This window comes from Lactuca serriola, chromosome 1 (assembly GCF_051521515.1).
Source record: "Lactuca serriola cultivar US96UC23 chromosome 1, Lser_US96UC23_V15, whole genome shotgun sequence".
Lineage (NCBI taxonomy): Eukaryota > Viridiplantae > Streptophyta > Magnoliopsida > Asterales > Asteraceae > Lactuca > Lactuca serriola.
In genome coordinates this window covers 42,525,730-42,546,300 of record NC_136408.1, presented here as the reverse complement: position 1 = coordinate 42,546,300, position 20,571 = coordinate 42,525,730, and the positions used below count along the sequence as shown (strand labels likewise).

Here is a 20,571-nt window from a genome sequence, read left to right as displayed (position 1 = left end):
ATGTTTTATTGGGGGGGATACAAGTATAATCATGCTACTTCTCATATCAATCACATGTGATTAATAAGTAGAATTACGCTAGTTATTACATCAATCACATGTGATTAATATACATCATTCAAATGATTTGGCTACTCATTAGCCGTTTTACCAAACAGTTTCCATCAAATGATTTTTATAAACATTTTATATGTTTTAAACTCCTTATTACACTGTACATCTTACTCCGTACATTACCTTTCATACTTATTTACAAGTGTGTTTCAAACAAATGTTTCCTTATACTTAATCTGTTTTATCAAACTTATGCCTTCAAATTGTTTTATAGATTGACATCAAGTCGACCTTTCTTGAAATAATATTTATGTTTCAAATGTCTTACAAAACTTATTTATGCTTTTGTATTATAAATTGCATGCCTCTATATGTATAGTTATATAAGAAATGTTTAAAAGACTTAGGAAGGCTATCCACCCTATTTTCTTTTCGCGCCTTGAGATGTGGTCTGGTGGGATATCGGGTATTCGTCCGAAAGTCGTTTAAATATTAGTTATATATCATGTGTACATATATAGTCATAAAAGGTCCAGAACACATGCCCGCAACATATCCTCTAACGTTTGGATGGTCCGCTCGCTCTGACCATCCGCCTGCGGGTGAAACGCGGTGCTGAAATGCAGATGAGTACCCAACTCGTCATGGAACTTCTTCCAAAACCTGGAAGTAAAACGCACATCTCTGTCTGAAATCACTGATACTGGCACCCCGTGCCGCGCCACTACCTCCCTGATATAGATGTCGGCCAACTTCTCGGCCGAGATGCTCTCCTGAATTGGGATAAAATGGGCACTCTTGGTCAATCGGTCCACGATGACCCATATAGAATCCATTCCCCGCGCGGTCCTGGGTAGCTTCGTGATAAAATCCATCGTAATATCTTCCCATTTCCACAACGGGATATCCAATGGCTGCACCTTGCTGTGCGGTCTCTGATGCTCGGCCTTGACCTTCCTGCAGGTCAAGCACCGCTCGACGTACCAAGCCACATCCCGCTTCATGCAGGGCCACCAATAGTCCAAACGAAGATCCCTATACATCTTCGTCGCCCCGGGATGAATGGAGAATCGAGATTTGTGCGCCTCCTCCATTAAGACCCGACGCACGCCTCCAAAGTACGACACCCACACCTTGTGGTGTAATGTCAATAATCCCTTACTATCATAGTCGAAAGAGGAAACCTGACCCACTATGCGCTCACTCTTCCGATGTTCCTCCTTCATGGCCTCATGTTGGGCCTCCCAAATCCGCTCCAAAAGCGGAGTCACCACTGTCATCTGCATGCAAATATCCCTGATCGGCGCCGCCTTGCGGCGAAGCGCATCGGCCACCACATTGGCCTTCCCCGGGTGGTAAAGGATTTCACAATCATAATCCTTCACCACATCGAGCCACCGACGCTGCCTCATGTTCAGATTCGACTGATAAAGGAGGTACCTCAAACTCTTGTGGTCCGTGTAAATGGTACACCGAACCCCATAGAGGTAATGTCGCCAAATCTTGAGGGCGAAGACCACCGCCCCCAACTCTAAATCGTGCGTCGGGTAGTTCGCCTCGTAAGGCTTCAGCTGCCTCGAAGCGTAGGCAATGACATAACCTCTCTGCATCAGTACCGCACCCAATCCTGAAATGGATGCGTCACAATATACCACAAAATCCTCTACTCCCTCTGGCAGGGCTAGGATTGGTGCCTCGCACAATCTCTGTCTCAGAACCTCGAATGTTGCCTGCTGCTCAGGCCCCCATCAAAAGACCACGACTTTCTTAGTCAGCCGTGTCAGGGGTACGGCTATCTTGGAGAAGTCCTGAATGAATCTCCGATACTAGCCCGCTAATCCCAGGAAACTCCGAATCTCCCATCTCATCACGGCCTCCACCTTGGCCGGGTCTACTGAAATCCCATTCTGGTTGACAAGGTGCCCAAGAAACTGCACCTCGCACAACCAAAACTCACATTTGGAGAACTTGGCGTACAAGCTCTCCCTCCTCAAGGTCTCCAAAACGTCTCTCAGATGCTCCTCATGCTCCTCATGCGTCTTGGAATAAACCAAGATGTCATCAATGAAAACTATCATAGACCGATCCAACATCGGTCTACACATCCGGTTCATGAGGTCCATGAACGCGGCAGGAGCATTGGTGAGCCAAAACGGCATCACCACGAACTCATAATGGCCATAACGCGATCAGATCTCATACTCGCTTCCAAATCCTCACTAGAGCACCCCTTAAGAGGATTTGGGGTTCTGGGACTATTGCTACACGTTAAATTGCTAATTCCGCGTGCAGGTACGAAGGGTTGGACCTTAAACACTTAAACCCCTCTTACTCAGTGAAAGTTCATATGACTCGTCGAGTTTGAAGAACAACTTGTCGAGTTCCAAGCAATCTTCATAGGACTCGGCGAGTTGTTCATCCAACTCGCCGAGTCTAATGCCGTCTTCATAGAACTCGCTGAGTTCCACTTTGGGACTCGCCGAGTCCCTTCGATCCACTTCCCATACAGACCAAATCTGAGACATGCAACGCTTCTAAACCATAGATCTATGCTCCTAGGGCATGCTTATCACGTAAAGTTGCAAACTTTACGTGCATGCATGGCCTTATAAGCTCAAGAAGGCAAATCCAAGCTCTTTAAGAGGCCATACACTCAATAGGGACCTCAATAACTCCAACCATAGAGACTTTATACTTCTAAGATGTCCATAAGGTCCCAATCTGAAGCCCTTTCAGAACTTAGAGCATAAATACATGGAGTTTGAGGTTTTAGGGCTTGAAAACCACTAATTTGGGACAAAAAGGGGATCTAATGAACTAGTGATCAAGGTAAGAACTTTTCTACCTGAATGGAAGCTTCTCATAGTGTAGATTCCGGATCTACCTCCCCTCCTTGCACACTTAAACCTCCTCTTCCTTCCTCTAAGCTCCAAACCTTCTTCACAAAGCCAAAATCACTCTAAAGAACAATATGGGGGCTAGGGTTTCTTTCTACAGCTCTCTGGAAGTGTTAGGGACAAAGGAGGCCAAGTTAGAGCGTTTAAATAGGGTGCAAATGCCCAGATTAGGGTTTTTGTCCAAACAGGGTCTACTCGTCGAGTCCAGGGACCGACTCGCCGAGTCCAAAGTTCAAACCCTGTGCCTTATCTCGCTCCTACTCGGCGAGTTGGTCCTTCAACTCGCCGAGTCCAAGGCAAAAATGCACTAAATTAAAATATTAATCACAAGGAGTACGTACCAGGAACCAGGTGCTACATATTAATCATTCCAAGGATTAGTATACCTGTAACGATGCACCATATTAATCAATCACACTACTTACATCATTTTGGAATCAGCTATGGCTAACCCTAGTCAACCAACGACCCCATAACGAACATTCCTCATCATGTCATATCGGGTGATGAAACATTACCTCTAAATGGGTGAAGACATGGGTATGCATATTGATAATCTCCTTTTTTTCATACCTAGGATCACTATAAAAACCTAAAAGGTCGATCCTATTCTAGGGTGAGCTCTGGGTTACACTTGGATGCTCAAGTTAGTATATGCATAGGTGGGAAAGAAGAATATCATAGCAAAGAGTGTGAGTTGCCTCTTAAGACCTTGTTTGTGACTAGTGTTTATATTTTTGGCACAAAAAATAAGGTTTGTCTTTTAGATTGGTCCAAATTACTAGGTACAAGGTATACTTGTGATATAATGTATGTTGTGACATTTCTACTCGGTGGGTTGAGCATAATCGGTGTGAATGATGGTCATAAAAAGATTTGTTAAAGCTAACCATTAGACTCGCATGTCGTGGTTTTTGGAATTACTGGTTCATAAAAGGCAAGATAGGAAAGCCATGTTAGTGACAGGTTCAGGTAACTATTTAGATTAGGCGAGGTCCACTACTATGGTCAACTTGTAACACCCTATGACCTAGTATAATGTACACATTTTTTTTTTGCTTTTTTTTTTTTTGTCTTTTTTAGAAACATTTGTTACATACATGAGTATCTAGGGGGAATTTCAATCTTGTTATCGTGGTATCACCCAATAAGGAATCAGTTAGTCATATCTTGGGGCGAGAACCGACGATACACTTTGATGAATAAGTCGGTAACATGGGGATACGATATTGAGAATTAGGAAGACAATTTTTTTGAGTGATAAGTTTCGACCTTTTTAGAGTGTTGTATTTACAGGCCATGGTATACAATGACATGTCAAAAATGTCAATCTTACATGGTCCTATTGGTTGGGAGTAGTGCTCAAAATCAATGGCGGTATATATATAAAGAAGACGTTGGGCTTCTTTTGTCTATGGCCCACCCCAAATCAAACAAGAAATTGAATATGTGTGTTACTGTCGTGTTGCTTCCATTTTGTCATATATGTCAAGTCTCAAGAATATATGATTCCACTTTTTCAACAGTTCGCAAGTAAATGTTCTTCACTGTTTCTTATTCAATTTGCTAATTTTTATTCATCAATTGCCATTATCAGCCTATCAGGTTAGTAAATTAAAATTTCTGTTTTTCTAAATCCTAATTGTTCAATTACTTCATTATTGTTTTTATTTTAATCATAGATTTTATATTTTTGTTATAGGTTTCTAATAAATTAGGTTATTATTTATTTCTATGAATTAATTATTTGTATTATTATAAGTTTGCAATTGTAGAAAAATATAAGACTATTTTGTAATTGATTTTTTTTTTGTGCTTAGTGAATTTTGTTGAGTAATGAGACCAAAGCAAAAAGGTTAGATTCATTTTTTACACGTAATGTTTTACCAAGAGGCAAAGAGAAAACCACAATATAATTAGATAATCAAATATCTTCAAAGGATAAGAACCTATCATCATCATTACCTGTTGAGAACCCTGAACCACCTCCGGAAGATGGTAACCATCCACCATCTTTGACAGTTGAGAATCCTAGCTTTTGTTCTATTGAACATGATCCTGGAATACGTCTACCTATATGAAAATATGCAACCAATATGTATGATGAAATCAGACGGGCATACTTAAGATCTGGGCCACATCAATCGGTGTTACCTAAATATCCTGCATCTTGGTCAAAAAATCATCCACGACAATTTCAGTCTAGATGGTATTCCGAATTTCCTTGGCCTGAGTATTCTCAAATTAAAAATAAAGCATATCGTTATCTGATTCTATTTGCAAACTTGCAAAAAAATATTATTATCTTGATTTCATTGACCAATAAATAGTTGTTTTAAAATTTCAGTTGAAGCACTTTGAAGCTTATGTAAAGGGTCATCCAGATTTGGGAAAGTTGTCATCTATTGCTGAAGTTTGTCAAGGTTTGGCAGAAACAAGAAAAACAAGTCACTACTCTCTTGTTAATAGATTGATTCGGCTTGTGTTGACACTTCCAGTGTCTACTACAACTACTGAGCGTGCATTTTCTGCTATGAAAATTGTAAAGAATAGACTACGTAATAAAATGATGATGATTTTATTGTTGATAGTTTGGTTCTTTACATCGAGAAAGATATTGCTAAGTTTTTCAGTTTAGATTCCATTTTAGATGATTTTAATGATGTAAAAGAGCGTCGTGTGCAACTTAAATAAACAATTTACTTTAGAATGCACACATTGTTACATTTTGTTATCATTTGGAGTGTTTTTCTACTCGTTCATATTTTGTAAATTATTTGACTTACCCTAAAACAATACTATGGCCACACCACAACTCAAAATGACTTCAGCCGACTATATTTGGTGGATCTAGATGTCATCCACCATTCCTCGAGTGAGCATTAGTTCGTCCCATCTAGAATTTGGGGATGAGAGCATCCTCCGTAAATGTGGTGTTACATGTGGTAGGTCAGGTGACTGTCTGGAACGGGGAGAAATCTGATGTCGTCAACTACGGTTCCGATGAGATGAAGGTTACGATTCCAATACCATTTGAAGAAATCAAAAAATTGGAATGGTTTTGGTAGTTGATAGAGAGGTTAAAAGCTTAACTAAATGGCAATGCAAGTCTATCCTACAAAATCTAACACTAATTATCATGATGGAATTTAAAGCACCAAGAAACAACCGAACAATTTTATTAAGTTGCATATGAATCAAACATCAACAAAAACACACTTTTATCAAATTATATGTCAAATGAAACATAACAATTCTCTTGCACATGTGATTTTCACAAAACAAAAATTTTCCACTTAATTTCAAAATAATCATTAAAATTGTAAAAATCATCCGTCCACGAGTCCACAACCCACTCACCAATAATCTCCACAAGAACACATACCATCTTTGAAATGATGGTACCGATTTAAATCTCTACACACAATCTCCCTCTCAGTAATCTTGGATATAAACTTAATTGCAACATGACAATCCTCACAAACCCGAAGATTTTTCGTGATCAAAAGTCTACTCCGAGGTGGAGTACTAATCAACCCAAAAGCAATCGCTAGCCTCTCACTATGCCTACACACCATCCTTATCTTCTCATCATCATCCACATCATGAAACACGGGTGTAGTGTTAGGAACATATCCGGCTTCACTCATCAACTTTTCAACCCTTTTTAGTTCCGCATCTATCTCATCGGACATAGGATGACTCGTATCACCCGAAAGAAACGCGTTCACTTTATTGTTGACTTCAATCCAACTACACGCGACGTCTTTTTTAAGTTCCCGCTTTGTCATTAGCTCCCGAAGCTTTTCCACTCCCGAATACCGCCCGGCTTGCGCGTAAATATTCGACATGATCACATAGTTTCCAGGTTCATCTGGTTCGAGCTCGGTCAACTTTTCTAATGCAAGTTCACCAAGCTCGACATTTCCATGGATTTTACAGGAATTTAACAGTGCCCCCCATACACCGGCGTCTGGGATGATTGTCATATTCTTGATCATGTTATACGCTTCGTCTAATCGGCCATAATGGCCGATTAGATCGATGATAGACGAATAGTGTTGAACGGTTGGTTCTATTTTGTAATTGTGGATCATTGATTCGAAATATTCTCTCCCTTTTTGTAGCAAACCTCCATGGTTACAAGCAGAGAGAACACCGACAAAAGTTATGTGATCGGGATTGGCTTCACATGTCATTTTTTCGAACAAATTTAGCGCTTCGGTTGCATGTCCATGCATTGCGTACCCTGTAATCATGGCGTTCCAAGAAGCAATACGTTTTTCTGATAATTGATTGAAGAGAATTCTGGCTACCTTCACGTATCCACTTTTGGCATACATATCAACAAGTGCGGTTTTTACTTTATCTTGAAAGTAAAACCCTTGTCTCCAGCTATACCCATGAAGCTCTCTGCCTTGTGGGAGGGATGCCATGTCAGCAGCAGCGGAGATGGTGGTGACAAGAGTCGCGACAGTTGGTCTCACCATGTTTGAGGCCATTTCACTGCACAAAACCAAGCAGTCTTCAGGGTGACTGTTTTGAGCGTATGCAGCAAGCATGGAGTTCCATACGACAACATCTCTTTGGAGTATTTTATCAAACACCTGACGTGCATTATTGACGTTTCCACATTTTGCATACATATCGATTAAAGCTGCACCCACAAAAACATCCGTTTCCCATCCCGTTCTCACCACATGGTCATGAACATCCCGCCCAGTATCGATCGCACTAAGATTCGAACATGCTTTGAGAACAAACGGGAATGTAAAATTATCAGGAATAACGCCCTTATTGATCATTTCATAATACAGCGAAATCGCAGCATTGTAAGGGCCGTTCCAAGCATACCCACGAATCAAAACGTTCCAAAGAAAGGCATTTCGTTTAGAAATTCTATCGAATAGTAGGTGGGCATTAGACAAATGGTTGCACGAACAGTATAAATCAACGAGTTTAGTACCTAAAATTGTGTCGTTTCCAAGACCAATTAAGCAAAGATGTGCATGAAGCTGTCTACCTGGCTGAATCGCCCTTCGAGCAATGAATATTTTTAGGATATGTTGGTAATCTAATGGAGAACGATTGGTCAGGTGGAGCTTCGGAGGAAGATGGCGATGATGGGTTGTTTGTGAGTGATATGATGATCGACATTGTTGTCGTGAACCCGATGAAGAATCAGAATCAACAATGGTGGTGAGAGAGGAAAACAGGAGTTTGTCATGTGAAAGAGTCCATCTCTTGAGTTTTGCTGTCGCTTGAACTCGAATCAGCATTTGGCTTCTGGTTCAACAATGCATGCAATAGCGACTAGCGAGCATTTACATCAGATTTTTATTTTATGTACAATTCTAACACCTTTTTATTTTTTATTTTTTATTTTCTAGGGAAATTAAGTAATCTAACTTTTTTTAATGTGTATTTGAAAAAAAAAAAACCCAAATTATTTTTCTTGTATTTATTTATTTTATTTTTTTTTGCAAAAATATTCACTTTGTCTGGAATGGGGTATTCACGACAAAGAAAAAACATTTTCTTTGACTAATTACGGAATGACATTCCAAAAAAACAAGTCAGAAATCCGAAGAACAACTCCAGAACTTCGAAAAAAAATCGTTTTTTACTTAAAATTAACTAAAAGTTAGAAAAACATACTAATGTAAACTATATACGATATTAATATATGAAATTAAACATTTTATTAAGAAACGGTAACATGCACAATACTCCGGAATTAGGCATTCTGGAGAAAGTGGTTATTTTTCAAAAACTGAAAAAATATGGTTACTTTTTTTAAACCTCATTTGTAATGGTTAGTTAACTCAATTTCCTATTAATTAACGTAATTTTCTTGTTTTACATAAAATAATAATATACTTATATACTTAATATTTAGTTCCTTAATAGTGTTATACGGAAATCTCAACTGGGATTTTTTTTTAACTTAAAACATCTAAAAATCCTACTATTCGCCCATTAATGTGAGCATTGAAATTTTGTCAAGAAAAGTATTCAATATATCTCTTTCTCTAGATTTAGATAACTTTACTTACACAAAACATCAAATACAACATCTTTATCATATCATCTTGCTCACGTGATGGTTGTATGCGGATTTAACAAATTTAATAGACTTATTAACAAGATGACATGATATAGATATTACAATTACATTGATATATAAGCTCATTTATAAAAGCTATATATATAATTTATGAAAACCAGTAAAAAACAACTCGAAGTTTATTCAGACGACAAGAAAAGTATTTATTACTGTTACATAAACATATCGTGGCCTAGAGTTGAACTTGTTACATTTACAACTTTGATTTCGTCATAAATCATTGACTGATAACATCAGATAACGACTTGTTGATGATCTGAATCAGCTCTTCCCTGTAAAGCAATGAGACAAAATTATTAAAGCATCTTTTACTTTTATTCTCAACTATCCAAACATGTTTAAATGTAGAGTTCTCATGGCATCTGGTGCATTAGTGTTTTGGTATCATGGTATGATCCTACCCGATCCTCAAAACTTTTTTTTAAAAAAAAACACATTTTATTTTTCCTAAACTTATGAAAAAGAATATATTTTACCTGTCGGGTTTGAATAACAGATAACGATAGACAAACCACTGAAAAAGTGAAAATGAAGAAAATGTTAATATATGAAAAAAGTTTGCAAATTAGGAAAGTCAACATTACATGTAGAATAAGAGTACTTACTGTTGAAAACGAAATGCCAATAAGCTCAAATACGCCTGGGAGGACCGGAAGTTTGTCTATAGCCTACTCACATCACATGACAAATAGAGTCACAATATTTGTTAATAGGAGATAACATATATAGCTGTCCAGATTAAGTGCTTAACCCATTAAGCTCATTAAGTCAAAAAGAAACACCTCCTTAATTAAAGATACAGAGAGTAAGCATATACCGTGACTACATTAAGCGAGACCCACAAAGCAACAACAGATGCAAATCCCAATCCAATAAGAGCAATTCTATCTTCTGGTGTATCCCACTGTTCAAATGTCACACATACGCAAGCATTTAAGACTAAAATAAGAAGAAAAAAGTTTGCAGTTGGAAAAAGCAGCAGATACTTACAAAATTTTGGACAGACTCAATGATGCTTAAAGAGGTAGAAGACTCTGTGCTCCCACTTGTAGCCATTGCAATAACAGCAGCACGCCTTTGTTGTCCTGTAGTCAAATAATGGTATAAAACAAGCATGAATAATGAGATCTAAAAGTTATAAAGCATGCCACATCATCATCATAAAGTTTGGTGGTTTTTCTTTTGCATGTTGCAATACATGGTTGCCTGATCAATTTGGTTTATATTGTGCCTAGAACTTATGTTTCTTTTCATCATTTCTTCATTAACGTGCCTCCACTTTACTTTTCAGGGTCAAATGAACTATTTTATAAATTCAAATTCCACGAAATTGTTTCTATTAGAGTTGAATCGATACAATGGAAACAGTTTGGAGATTAAAATCACCAATGAACATATGCCAATTTTGACAATGAATAAGGCTAGATTTGAATTTTTTAAGAGTCAGAAGTTGACTTTTGGGGAAGGAGGGAGTAAAGGGCTGTTTGGATTTGTGGCTTCATTGGAGTCAAAATAGTCAGTTTTGAGTGTTTGATAAAAGGCCAATATGATTATGATATTCTAAAGCAAGTAAGTAGATAAATATAAAACTAACTGATAATGTTATTATTGAATTTTGATTCTTCTGTTATAATAAACACACATTCAATAATCAAATACCCTTACTCCTTGATACATAACGATTCTAACATGAAATATACAATAATTTGCACACTTGGAATTAAGTATAGAATCAAACATCACTTATTACCATCAACAATCGAAGGCAAATTAATCAAGAACAGAACTTAAATCAATTCATTCATTGAAAAATTATAACAATAATGAAAACCCCATGAACATGTAAATCAATTCAGGTCAGAGCTCATCATAGACAAGGGAAAACAAAAAATGATTGAACTTCAGGAACTGATATTAATAAATTGATTTACTTCGAAATTTAAACTTCAATAACAACCCTCACAATGCAACTGACACAGATTGAGCAATCGATTAAAAACTCATAATTGGATTGGGTAAACAAAAAAAAGGGGGGAAATGTACCTCCAATGGCAGAAACAGTGTGCTTATGCAGAGGTGAGAATAAGGATTGTTTGCTAATGGTGAGTAGAGGAGGAAGAGGCAGATTGGAGATCAAACAAGCCATGTGTGCCTGAAACTATGAATATGAAAAGTAAACTAAGGTTATTCACCTTCAGAATCAAGCAAACTTTATCAGAAAAAATGAAGAAAATTGGTAATAGAATTACAAGATGATTGAAAGGGTATCAAGATATTAAGCTCTTTGGTTCCTTTGTTGATAGCCTGCAACTGTACTTACCTCGAAATAGAAGACAGCGAAAGCGTGTGTATATGGGTGGGAAGAGAGAGCTCCTCTTCATCACCACAAATTATCTGTAGGCCCCAGAGATAGGTGCAGTTACTTTTAGAATATTTATAATATACTTGAAGAATGTTAGCAAATCGGGGATGTAGCTCAAATGGTAGAGCGCTCGCTTTGCATGCGAGAGGCACGGGGTTCGATCCCCCGCATCTCCAATTTTACTTTATGTTTATTTTTTTTTCATATAAATGTGTTCTATACATTATATCTTTTTTCATGTAAATCCTTGCTATAAGAATGTATACATGTTTAGTTGTGTTAAATTGCATTAAGGTTTTATATATTAAAAGTATACATTTTAGATGATGTTCGACCAATTTTAATATTTTTAGCTGAATTTATTGTTTTAATTTCTTAAAAATAATTTGTAATCTGAATAAATTCATTTAATAAGTAAACTATAAAAAAAAATAATTAACAATCACTAGATGAATTGTCCATTACCATATAAAATCATGGTTATGAAAGGATTAATTCCATTACTGTTACCTGTAAAATTATAAATTTGGAAAAGAACAAAGCCTACCCCAAAAGATCGAATTTCGGCGTTAACACAAAATCTAAAGTTGTCACTTGTCAGACTGGATAATAGATAATCGTATACGAGATAGGCTTATCCAAGTCTAATCCACATGTCAACTCCGTATTGGTTAACTAAAGAGCATATCTTTCTCCTTTCAAAAACATTTGCCAAATGGCAACCCATTATTCATGCAAGATGATCAAAAGCCCCACACATCCCCTGTTGCTTCATCTCGTTGACTATAACCTGACTAATCAATTCGTTTGACAACAACAACAACGACAATTTAGTAGAAACACTGTTTTGAGCTCTAATTTTTGTCCAACAATGGCATCTCTTACAACCTGCGCACCCGCCGCAGCCACCGTCAAAGGCCTCGGAGGCAGTTCACTCACCGGGACTAAGCTTATCCTCAAGCCTTCTCGCGCGAGTTTCAGACCCACTTCAAACAGGTGCTGTTACTCTTTGATAAATACTTATTCTTGTGTTTTAAATCAGTATTTTACTCCACAATTTGTAATGAAATGTCTGGTTGAAATCGGCGATTTCCTAATTGTTCTTGTTATTGTGGGAAAATCTTGAATATATGCAGAGCTGGTGCTGTGGTAGCTAAATACGGCGACAAAAGTGTGTACTTTGATTTGGAAGATTTGGGCAACACCACTGGTCAATGGGACGTGTATGGCTCTGATGCCCCCTCACCTTACAATTCCCTCCAGGTATTCGATATAATGCCTCAGTGAACTTGTTATCTCCATTCCTATGTTTTGAAATCGTATGGGTAAAGGGGTGAACTGATGGTGTAAGTTCTAACTTTTTTGACGAGTAAATGACTATTTTACCCTTTTTGGTCGTAGAGCAAGTTCTTTGAGACATTCGCTGCTCCTTTTACCAAGAGAGGATTGTTGCTTAAATTCTTGATATTGGGAGGTGGTTCGACTCTTGCTTACTTCAGCTCCACTGCAACCGGAGATGTCCTACCGATTGTGAAGGGCCCACAACAAAAACCGAAGCTCGGTCCACGTGGCAAGATCTAATTGGATCAACAATCTCAACTCTTGTTAGTATGGTTTAAATGTATCTATGCTATATAGTTTGTAAGTATGTCTGATTTCTGCTTATAAGATCTCATCAATTTTCCATGTTATGGTCGTTTGAGAAAGGAATAGTTATGGTTTGTGCAACTATTTTTGGTTCAAAAGTTGTGATTGTTTGAATTTTGTGCGTTTTCCATGTTGCAACTAATCCATAAATAGACTTGGTCAAGATTATATAATAAGGCCAAATGCAATAAATAGCAATGTACTTTCATTTTTGTGTATTATAGCACTCCATTTTCGTTTCTTTTTATTACAACATTATACTTTTTGCATTTTTTATAAGACATTGTTCAACAACCTAATTGTAATATTGTAATTTCATTTTTTTCTTATTACGACGTTATACTTCAAAAAATCCACCTAATTATAAAAAGGAAGATTGGCTTGTATTTAGATGAAATTGTTGTAATGGGATAAATTTCTCAAAGTACAATGCTACAATAGGAAGAAATGAAAGCATTTTACTATAATAAACAAATTAATGAAAGTATGATGGTATAATAAACAAATTAATGAAAAAGAGTGTCGCTATTTTTTGCATTTGACAATTTCTAATAACACCGTATGTAGTTGGTGTCCTTTACAAGATTGTGTTTGTTACACGGGATAAGACCATTGTTGCAAAACTCGTTAGGCGTTCCCACGGCGGCCGACTAGCGCCTAACGAGTATTTGGTCTAGGCGTGGAGTACTCGGATTGGATAAATTATATGAAATTAATTTTCAGAAAATTGTATATATAACAAATATAACAAGTTTATTAAAAATTATAACAAAATAGATGAATATTAATAAGAATTATAGATTTTTTTCTAAAAAAAATTCGAAATTTTCGGCTTTTATCAATTTTTTCCAAATTTGACGGATTCCAATTTTTTCCGAATTTGACTGATTTTTAACCGAGTTTGACCGATTCCTAATTAGGCTCCTCGGCTCCTACCCGATTTCGATTAATCGGCCGCCTAGGCCGACTTTTGCAACAATGGACAAGACTAAATGTGACTGTGAGATTAAACCTGGACAAATTGTCCAAGGATATTACGTCTTTTGCATATATAAGAGATCCAACGTGAGTCTCTATCACACTTTTGGTGGGACAAAAAATTGCAAGTTTTATCCCATTGACATTACAGAGTCTCTGTCCAAATGCATATGCATGACAAACACAATACAAGTCTGTGATGTGTCATGTCCTACATAACAAATGAGATCTAAAGGTTCTTTACATGAAACAAACTCAAAACTACATTATTTGTGTCCGTATACTATCCACCTCAAAGGCTCAAAGGGCCGATGGTTTAAAAAATAAAAAAATAAAAAAATTTAATAGCATGTTGTGGAAATATGTCGGGTCTACCCACTTTTAATGATTTGTAGAGGAAAGTTGAAAGGATTCTATAGGATAACCATAGTCCTTATATTTTGACTAAGTTGAAAAAGTTAATATAGCATGTTGTACAAGATTCAGCACTTAATTAAAAGTGCTTTTCATAACTTACATCTTATGTACTTCCTATATTTACACATGAAAATTTTACAGACTCTATGTAGGTAGGTAGGTCTGAGAATATTTACACATGAAACTTCATTTCTATAAAAACTTTTTTTTTTTTTTTAACTTTTACTCCTCTAATTTTCAATTCCCGTTAGTCAGTTAATTACTGGCGTGCTGATGGACTTCTTCCGCCTAAAGTATCAAGTTTCTCTAGATACGAAAGCTTCTTGCTATTTGTAGCAGAAGGTTGTTTTGCCAATTGTTCTGTTGTTGTTTCTGTGCCATTTGACAATTCTTGTTTTGATTCTTTTTCGTTGTCTAAAGTCCATCCCATGAAATCTGATAACGTCATTGAGGTTGGAGCATCTGAAAGATTGAGTTTTTCTAACTCTTCTTTTGCACTTGGGAATTTTCCGGATGCCATTGATGCTGAATCTTTTAGAGGGTTTCTTTTTGGATCACCTGATGGATTTTGTGCAAGATTATCTGCATGCATAACATCTTCAATTCGTGACATTACTTTGTGTGCTAAACTTTCCAGTATTCTTGAATAGCTCTCCAGAACCGCATGTCCCACATCCTATTATAACATCAATCAGACTTTTATCATTTTATAGATAATTATGCATTTGAATATGATTACAAAAGGGTATGAAAGTGTCTTACTCGATTGTTTTCGATTTTGCTGACATCTAGTGCAGATTGAGGAATACCAGGGTAACGATGTTTGAGTATTAGTAATATTGTTTCTGCTCTATCTTCAAACTGTTCTCTTTTCTCAATACTAACACCTGAACCCCATCCAGATTTTCCATCTTTATTTGTCATCTTTCTCCTCCATATCACAACAGAAGCCTCAATTCTGTTCTTCAGATCAAGAATTTTATGCTCTGAAGATAAATCCATGGCTGAAAGAAAATGGTCCGGATCAAAGTGATCAACCGTTATATTTTTATAAATCGTGTCTCCCAAACTTGCCCTTCCATTCTGCCACAAAATGCATCAACTCAATTGGATGTAATGTAAATTCCTTCAATTTTGATTGTATTTGTTAGTGTAAAACTGTAAATATATTCTACTCTAAAACTTACCTTGGGGAGACCATCAATGTAACTTTCTGGGATTTCCATTTCGGTAAGCGTGTGAGAGTTCATAGCCATGGCTGCTTTAAGTACTTGGTTCACTGAGTCTTTCTGAAACTGCAACCATTTTCTTGTGACATCAGATAAACCATTTGGGGGAACCTTTGGAGTAGGCAACCACCATTTCTCTTCTTCCCTTTTCTTCTGTGATTTTGCTCCAGCATCGTCTTTTGATGCATAAGTAAATTCATTCTGATCTTTAAAATTATCTAAACATTCCTGTATCAACAGAAATAAACATTAAAAGCATATTAGACTTCCCTATAAGCATACAGCACTTACCACGTATAATAGGGTTAAGCTTCTTCACAAATATATGACAAAGATCCTAACAATTGCTGAAAAAAATGTATACTTTTTCCTTTGTTTATCGTTTTTTTTAATTACTTCCTTTCTATGATGGAGGAGTTTAATAAGAGACCCCATTTCTTACCATGAGCATGGCATCAAGCTTCTTTAGGGCAGGAATATTGGTGTGCACATCACTTCGTTGCCTTGTAACCATTATCTGTGCAAATTATATGACTGTTTAACAGCTTTTGAGAATTGGCAGACAACATATAAAAGAGATTGGTACCTCCATCATTATGCCATTAGTATTTTGCTTCGAAGGCACAAATTCAACTATGTGATCGGTGACGGATAACATCCAATCGATTTCTTTCCGCCACCTTGCTTTACTATCAGGGGGCATTGGTTCTAAACGCGATATTTCACCAAATACAGAAGCTGTAAAACAAAAAAGTGAGAAACTCTTATATATTTGAATACGATCGTTTCGCATAATTCCTCCATGAAAACACGAAAAGATGAAATCAAATTATCAAAAACGAGGAAAAAAAACCCTTACCTGCTAGATTCGTGATGGCATTCGACAATGCCAAAGCCGAGGAAACACCTTTTCCTCCACCTGACATATCCTCGCCTAATAGCAACTTCGCGAACCTCTCCTTCATCAATTCCATGTCTGAAAAAGTTCACGACGTCAAAATCAAACACAAAAAAACATAAAATTAGAGTTTCAAATTCGAAATAAACTCGAAACATGTAATCACCGGCATATATCATCTCAAGTTCCGGAATTGAATCCGGATTCACGTCTGCTCTATCATCTTCCATTCCTTCCTGAAGTGCTCGAACTATTGCCAAATTCGAGCAGGAAATCAAGATGAATCGAACAAAAACAGAAAAAGTAACAAAATAATGGTGAATCGGAATGGAGATTAATATTATTGTTTTGTTTCCAATTACAGATGAAAATGGAGGGAGAGAAAGCCAATGCGCTTGGAAAGATGAAAAAATGGTTGTTAGTAGAGGGATGAAGGGAACGTGGGGTGCATGTTAGAAAGAGAATTGAAAGATGAAGTCAAAATTTTATGGAAACTAAATTCTAAGAAGGAAAATATTCTCATTAACCTCGATAAAAAGTTTCACATTTCAACGGAGATAAATTTAGGGTGTTTATTTTTCTCTAACCATCCCTATGAGAATATTTTCCATCTTGGGGTAAATTAAAGTTTCGCTGCTATTTATTTCTCTCTGACCCTTCTATGATAATTATTTGTTACGTTTTTTATCTATAAAAAAAATTTATATTACATTTTCTGGATTTTTTTTTTTTTTAATAATTACAACCACCCCACCTAATCCACACCATTGAGATGAACATCACAAGTTCGACGAGCTTCTTAGATCATCCATGTCTTATTGGTGATTTTAGTATTATCAACATATTTTAGTGTAATTATTATTAATATTGAGATAGACCGAGTTATATTTACTCACCGAGACTAGAGATGTGTGATGCATACTCGGAGTGATAAATATAAACTCGAGAATACGGGGCAACGCCCCTGGGTACGAAGTTCCAAGGGGCAACATAGGGTCCAAGGGGCGGAGTTCGTGGCGGTGCTTCCAGACATGCAATTTTCCGAAACCTAAATGAATTTCTATATCATGAAATACTTCAGACATGCATTTTCCCGCCAAAACAAATGGTGACATCACTATGTTGTAAGAATCGGTTATGTCTTTCTAACCACCATTTTTGGCGCCAAAATGGATGTAACCACTGGTTAATCTCTTTTCTCTCTTATATAAGAACATAGAAAATGTTCCAGAAAAGGGTTGGATGATCTATACTTAAAATTATCATCAAATTCTCTTTACCTCTCAAGAACACAAAACAAGAAGGTATTTTTTGTGTTTCGGATTTATAAGTGGCATGACTTCCAAATTGTCATTCTTGGATTATCCCAAATTTGATTTTGTGATACCTCAGGCTATAGAGTCGAAATCATAGATTTTGAAAAGTAATTGCAATCATAATCCTAGAACTTATCCAAGTATATTGATATTCTTATACCCAAGATCTAACAAACATTTTTATTTTTTCGTACTCTCTCCCACCCTAAATGGATACCTTCTCGATTGAAACCCACCATGACCACAGTTATACATTGCATCTCAATATTATATTTAATCTAACTTGTAAACAATTTGATATATTTCCATGTTGGAGAAAAGGTCACCAAGTACTTATCTTAGGAGGTTAAAGTCATGTTAACCTAAATCTCCAAGCTTCAACTTGTTTTTCATTTAGTTCCAAATATTTCATAAGTTTAACTACATATATGTATGAATCATAACTTAAACATTTGGTAAAATTAGCAACTTAGGCACAGAACCAATTCACTATCATAACATTTTCCCCTTTTTGAAACATTAACATGTGTTTAGAATTCAACCATGAAGTTACTTCTTGACAAATTTCGTACATTTCTTCCAACACTACCATTCTATGCTAATAACTTAACACTAATCTAGTTCATGTCCCTTTAATATTACTTTTCAATGTTGTAATCGCACATTTTAAGGGCTAAGGCACCAAAGGGTTTATAGCTTACCAGTAGTATAGTATAGTATAGTATCTAGTGAAAGATACATTCAACCATAGGTTGAAGGTTCAAGTATCGTTCAAGAAAAAAAGAGTAGTTTATGAGTATATATGGAGTGTATGAGTTTGTTGTTCTAAAATGGTGCTAAAGTGCTTCACAACTAAGTTTGTCTTGTAGAAAGTTATTTTTAATCAAAAAAATATTCAAATTAATTCCATGATTCAAGTTTACTTCCATTTATCCAACTTCCTTTTCAAATTCATAAGCCTAGATATTAAACTAAACTTGCAACATGCTAATTATACAACATATACAAATTAAATTCATTAAAAACTAAGGTAATTAATTATTATTACATATAATTATTGAATTAGATGGAAAAAACCACATGATTTGATCTTGGATCATCCTTGAATTGCAATTATACACACTTGAACACCAAGAACACACACACATGCAAAAGCTCCCAAATGGGACGTGTTATTGGATGCACATTATGCATCCTTTTTGCATGCTTGTTTATCCATTTTTCATGGTATTTTATGCATAAACTTTTGCAATCGACAACTCGTGTATTTCATGGAATGCCTCGAACCACTCACTATTTGATTTGATTTAAAGAGCCATTAGATTGGAAGTAAGCATGGAGGACTCATGGAGGCTTGTAGCAAGATTGAAGCTAGATCATGTTGATAGGAAGTTGGACATTAGATGGGATTTGAAAGCAAAAATCACGAAGATTAAAGAAACATGAGTTGTGAATGCATTTTACACATTGGGGCAACAAACTTTCAAAAGTTGGTTAAAGACCAATTATAAGGACCGTGTAAAATAACATCATCCATTTTGTTTGATAATTTTCTCATTAAGGCAACGTACATCATTAAAAGACTTTGTGAATGCATTTTTGATAAAACATGGACCATGTAAAATAAAATAGACCGTGTAACTTACTAGATATCTTACTTTTGTTAATATCTTACTTTTGTTATGTTCTTGTTCCTATAACTAGGACGAACCGCCCTTGTATTTTAAACGTTCGATTTTGGTGACCTAGAGATGATTCTGAGGCATTTTTCGAGTGTAAGAAACTACGATAAACCCTATGATTTCGACTTTGTAAGTTAAGGTTCTTACTTTGATTTCGATTTCATACTTTGATTTGTTTCTAGTCATGTATGGCTAAAAATTATAGAGTTCAGTTTTGCAAAGACTTCAACTTTTTATGAAAGTAATCTTGAATTTGGTGTTAATTCGTATTTTATGTAGCAATTTCAAATTTGATTCAACCAAATGTTTGATTTTGATTTGATTCATGTTGGTTGTTTGAATTAGAGTTAAGCAAATCTAGTTATTCAAATCAGTAAAATTTGTAATTGTTTTACTAATTAATAAATAGTAACAAACATCAAATTGGTCTTGTGGTCGGATTTAATATCGATGTAAACTGAGAATTGCATGTTTTCACACTCCTGAGCTTATGAGGAGGAATGAATATTTAACATAAACTTAATGCAATCTTTAATCTTAATTCCAAAAGCTTGTTTAGATTAGGTTAGAAATAGTAATTTTAATTTAAAGAGCTTGTTTTGATTAGAAAACTTGGTAAATAAAATATATTAGACCTTGCTAGTATCTTTCAGTACCAATTTAGATAGAGCGAGACTTGATACAACTTCCAGATTACTCTGCATAATTAGAAGAGTCATAACTAAATCACTTTTACCTATGAACTCCTTTAAAAAAAAATTATGTTATTTTTTTCCTGTTTTTAGTTGTTAAACAAAAACCCATTTTATTTATGTTTGGATACATGTATCTTCCGCAAAGAGACATATACCACTAGCATTGTCCTTGAGGGTCGACTCTGTTGGCCTTGTACTACACTTTTGTGCAATAGCCTATGTTTTTTATTTCCCATTTTATTTGTAGGTCTAACATCCCAACACGTGTA

The 20,571-nt window shown here is 36.0% G+C and overlaps 3 protein-coding genes, 1 non-coding gene and 1 pseudogene across 4 annotated transcripts; 2 read left to right on the top strand and 3 right to left on the bottom strand.

Moving 5' to 3' along the window:
• Nucleotides 1-6,148: 6,148 nt before the first annotated feature.
• On the bottom strand, nucleotides 6,149-8,323 carry LOC145085885 (putative pentatricopeptide repeat-containing protein At5g52630 pseudogene; annotated as a pseudogene).
• An 856-nt stretch (nucleotides 8,324-9,179) lies between these two features.
• LOC145085877 (CURVATURE THYLAKOID protein) lies at nucleotides 9,180-11,420 on the bottom strand. The gene is made up of 7 exons (XM_079023558.1): nucleotides 11,399-11,420; nucleotides 11,122-11,236; nucleotides 10,069-10,163; nucleotides 9,896-9,982; nucleotides 9,684-9,746; nucleotides 9,555-9,592; nucleotides 9,180-9,350 (listed from the first exon to the last, which is right to left on the bottom strand). The coding sequence occupies exons 2-7, from the start codon at nucleotides 11,222-11,224 to the stop codon at nucleotides 9,296-9,298; spliced, it is 441 nt and encodes a 146-aa protein (XP_078879684.1). The 5' UTR covers nucleotides 11,225-11,236; nucleotides 11,399-11,420; the 3' UTR covers nucleotides 9,180-9,295.
• Nucleotides 11,421-11,543: 123 nt separating this feature from the next.
• On the top strand, nucleotides 11,544-11,616 carry TRNAA-UGC (transfer RNA alanine (anticodon UGC)). The gene has a single exon. It is a non-coding gene; the product is annotated as a tRNA-Ala (tRNA).
• Nucleotides 11,617-12,176: 560 nt separating this feature from the next.
• On the top strand, nucleotides 12,177-13,201 carry LOC145085863 (photosystem I reaction center subunit VI, chloroplastic-like). The gene is made up of 3 exons (XM_079023550.1): nucleotides 12,177-12,436; nucleotides 12,577-12,703; nucleotides 12,842-13,201. The coding sequence occupies exons 1-3, from the start codon at nucleotides 12,312-12,314 to the stop codon at nucleotides 13,019-13,021; spliced, it is 432 nt and encodes a 143-aa protein (XP_078879676.1). The 5' UTR covers nucleotides 12,177-12,311; the 3' UTR covers nucleotides 13,022-13,201.
• Nucleotides 13,202-14,467: 1,266 nt separating this feature from the next.
• Nucleotides 14,468-17,087, bottom strand: LOC145068213 (rop guanine nucleotide exchange factor 12-like). Its single transcript, XM_079015185.1, has 7 exons — nucleotides 16,776-17,087; nucleotides 16,571-16,687; nucleotides 16,298-16,449; nucleotides 16,154-16,228; nucleotides 15,670-15,939; nucleotides 15,245-15,565; nucleotides 14,468-15,158 (listed from the first exon to the last, which is right to left on the bottom strand). Exons 1-7 carry the CDS (start codon nucleotides 16,837-16,839, stop codon nucleotides 14,742-14,744), a joined length of 1,416 nt encoding a protein of 471 aa, XP_078871311.1. The 5' UTR covers nucleotides 16,840-17,087; the 3' UTR covers nucleotides 14,468-14,741.
• Between the last annotated feature and the right edge of the window lie 3,484 nt (nucleotides 17,088-20,571).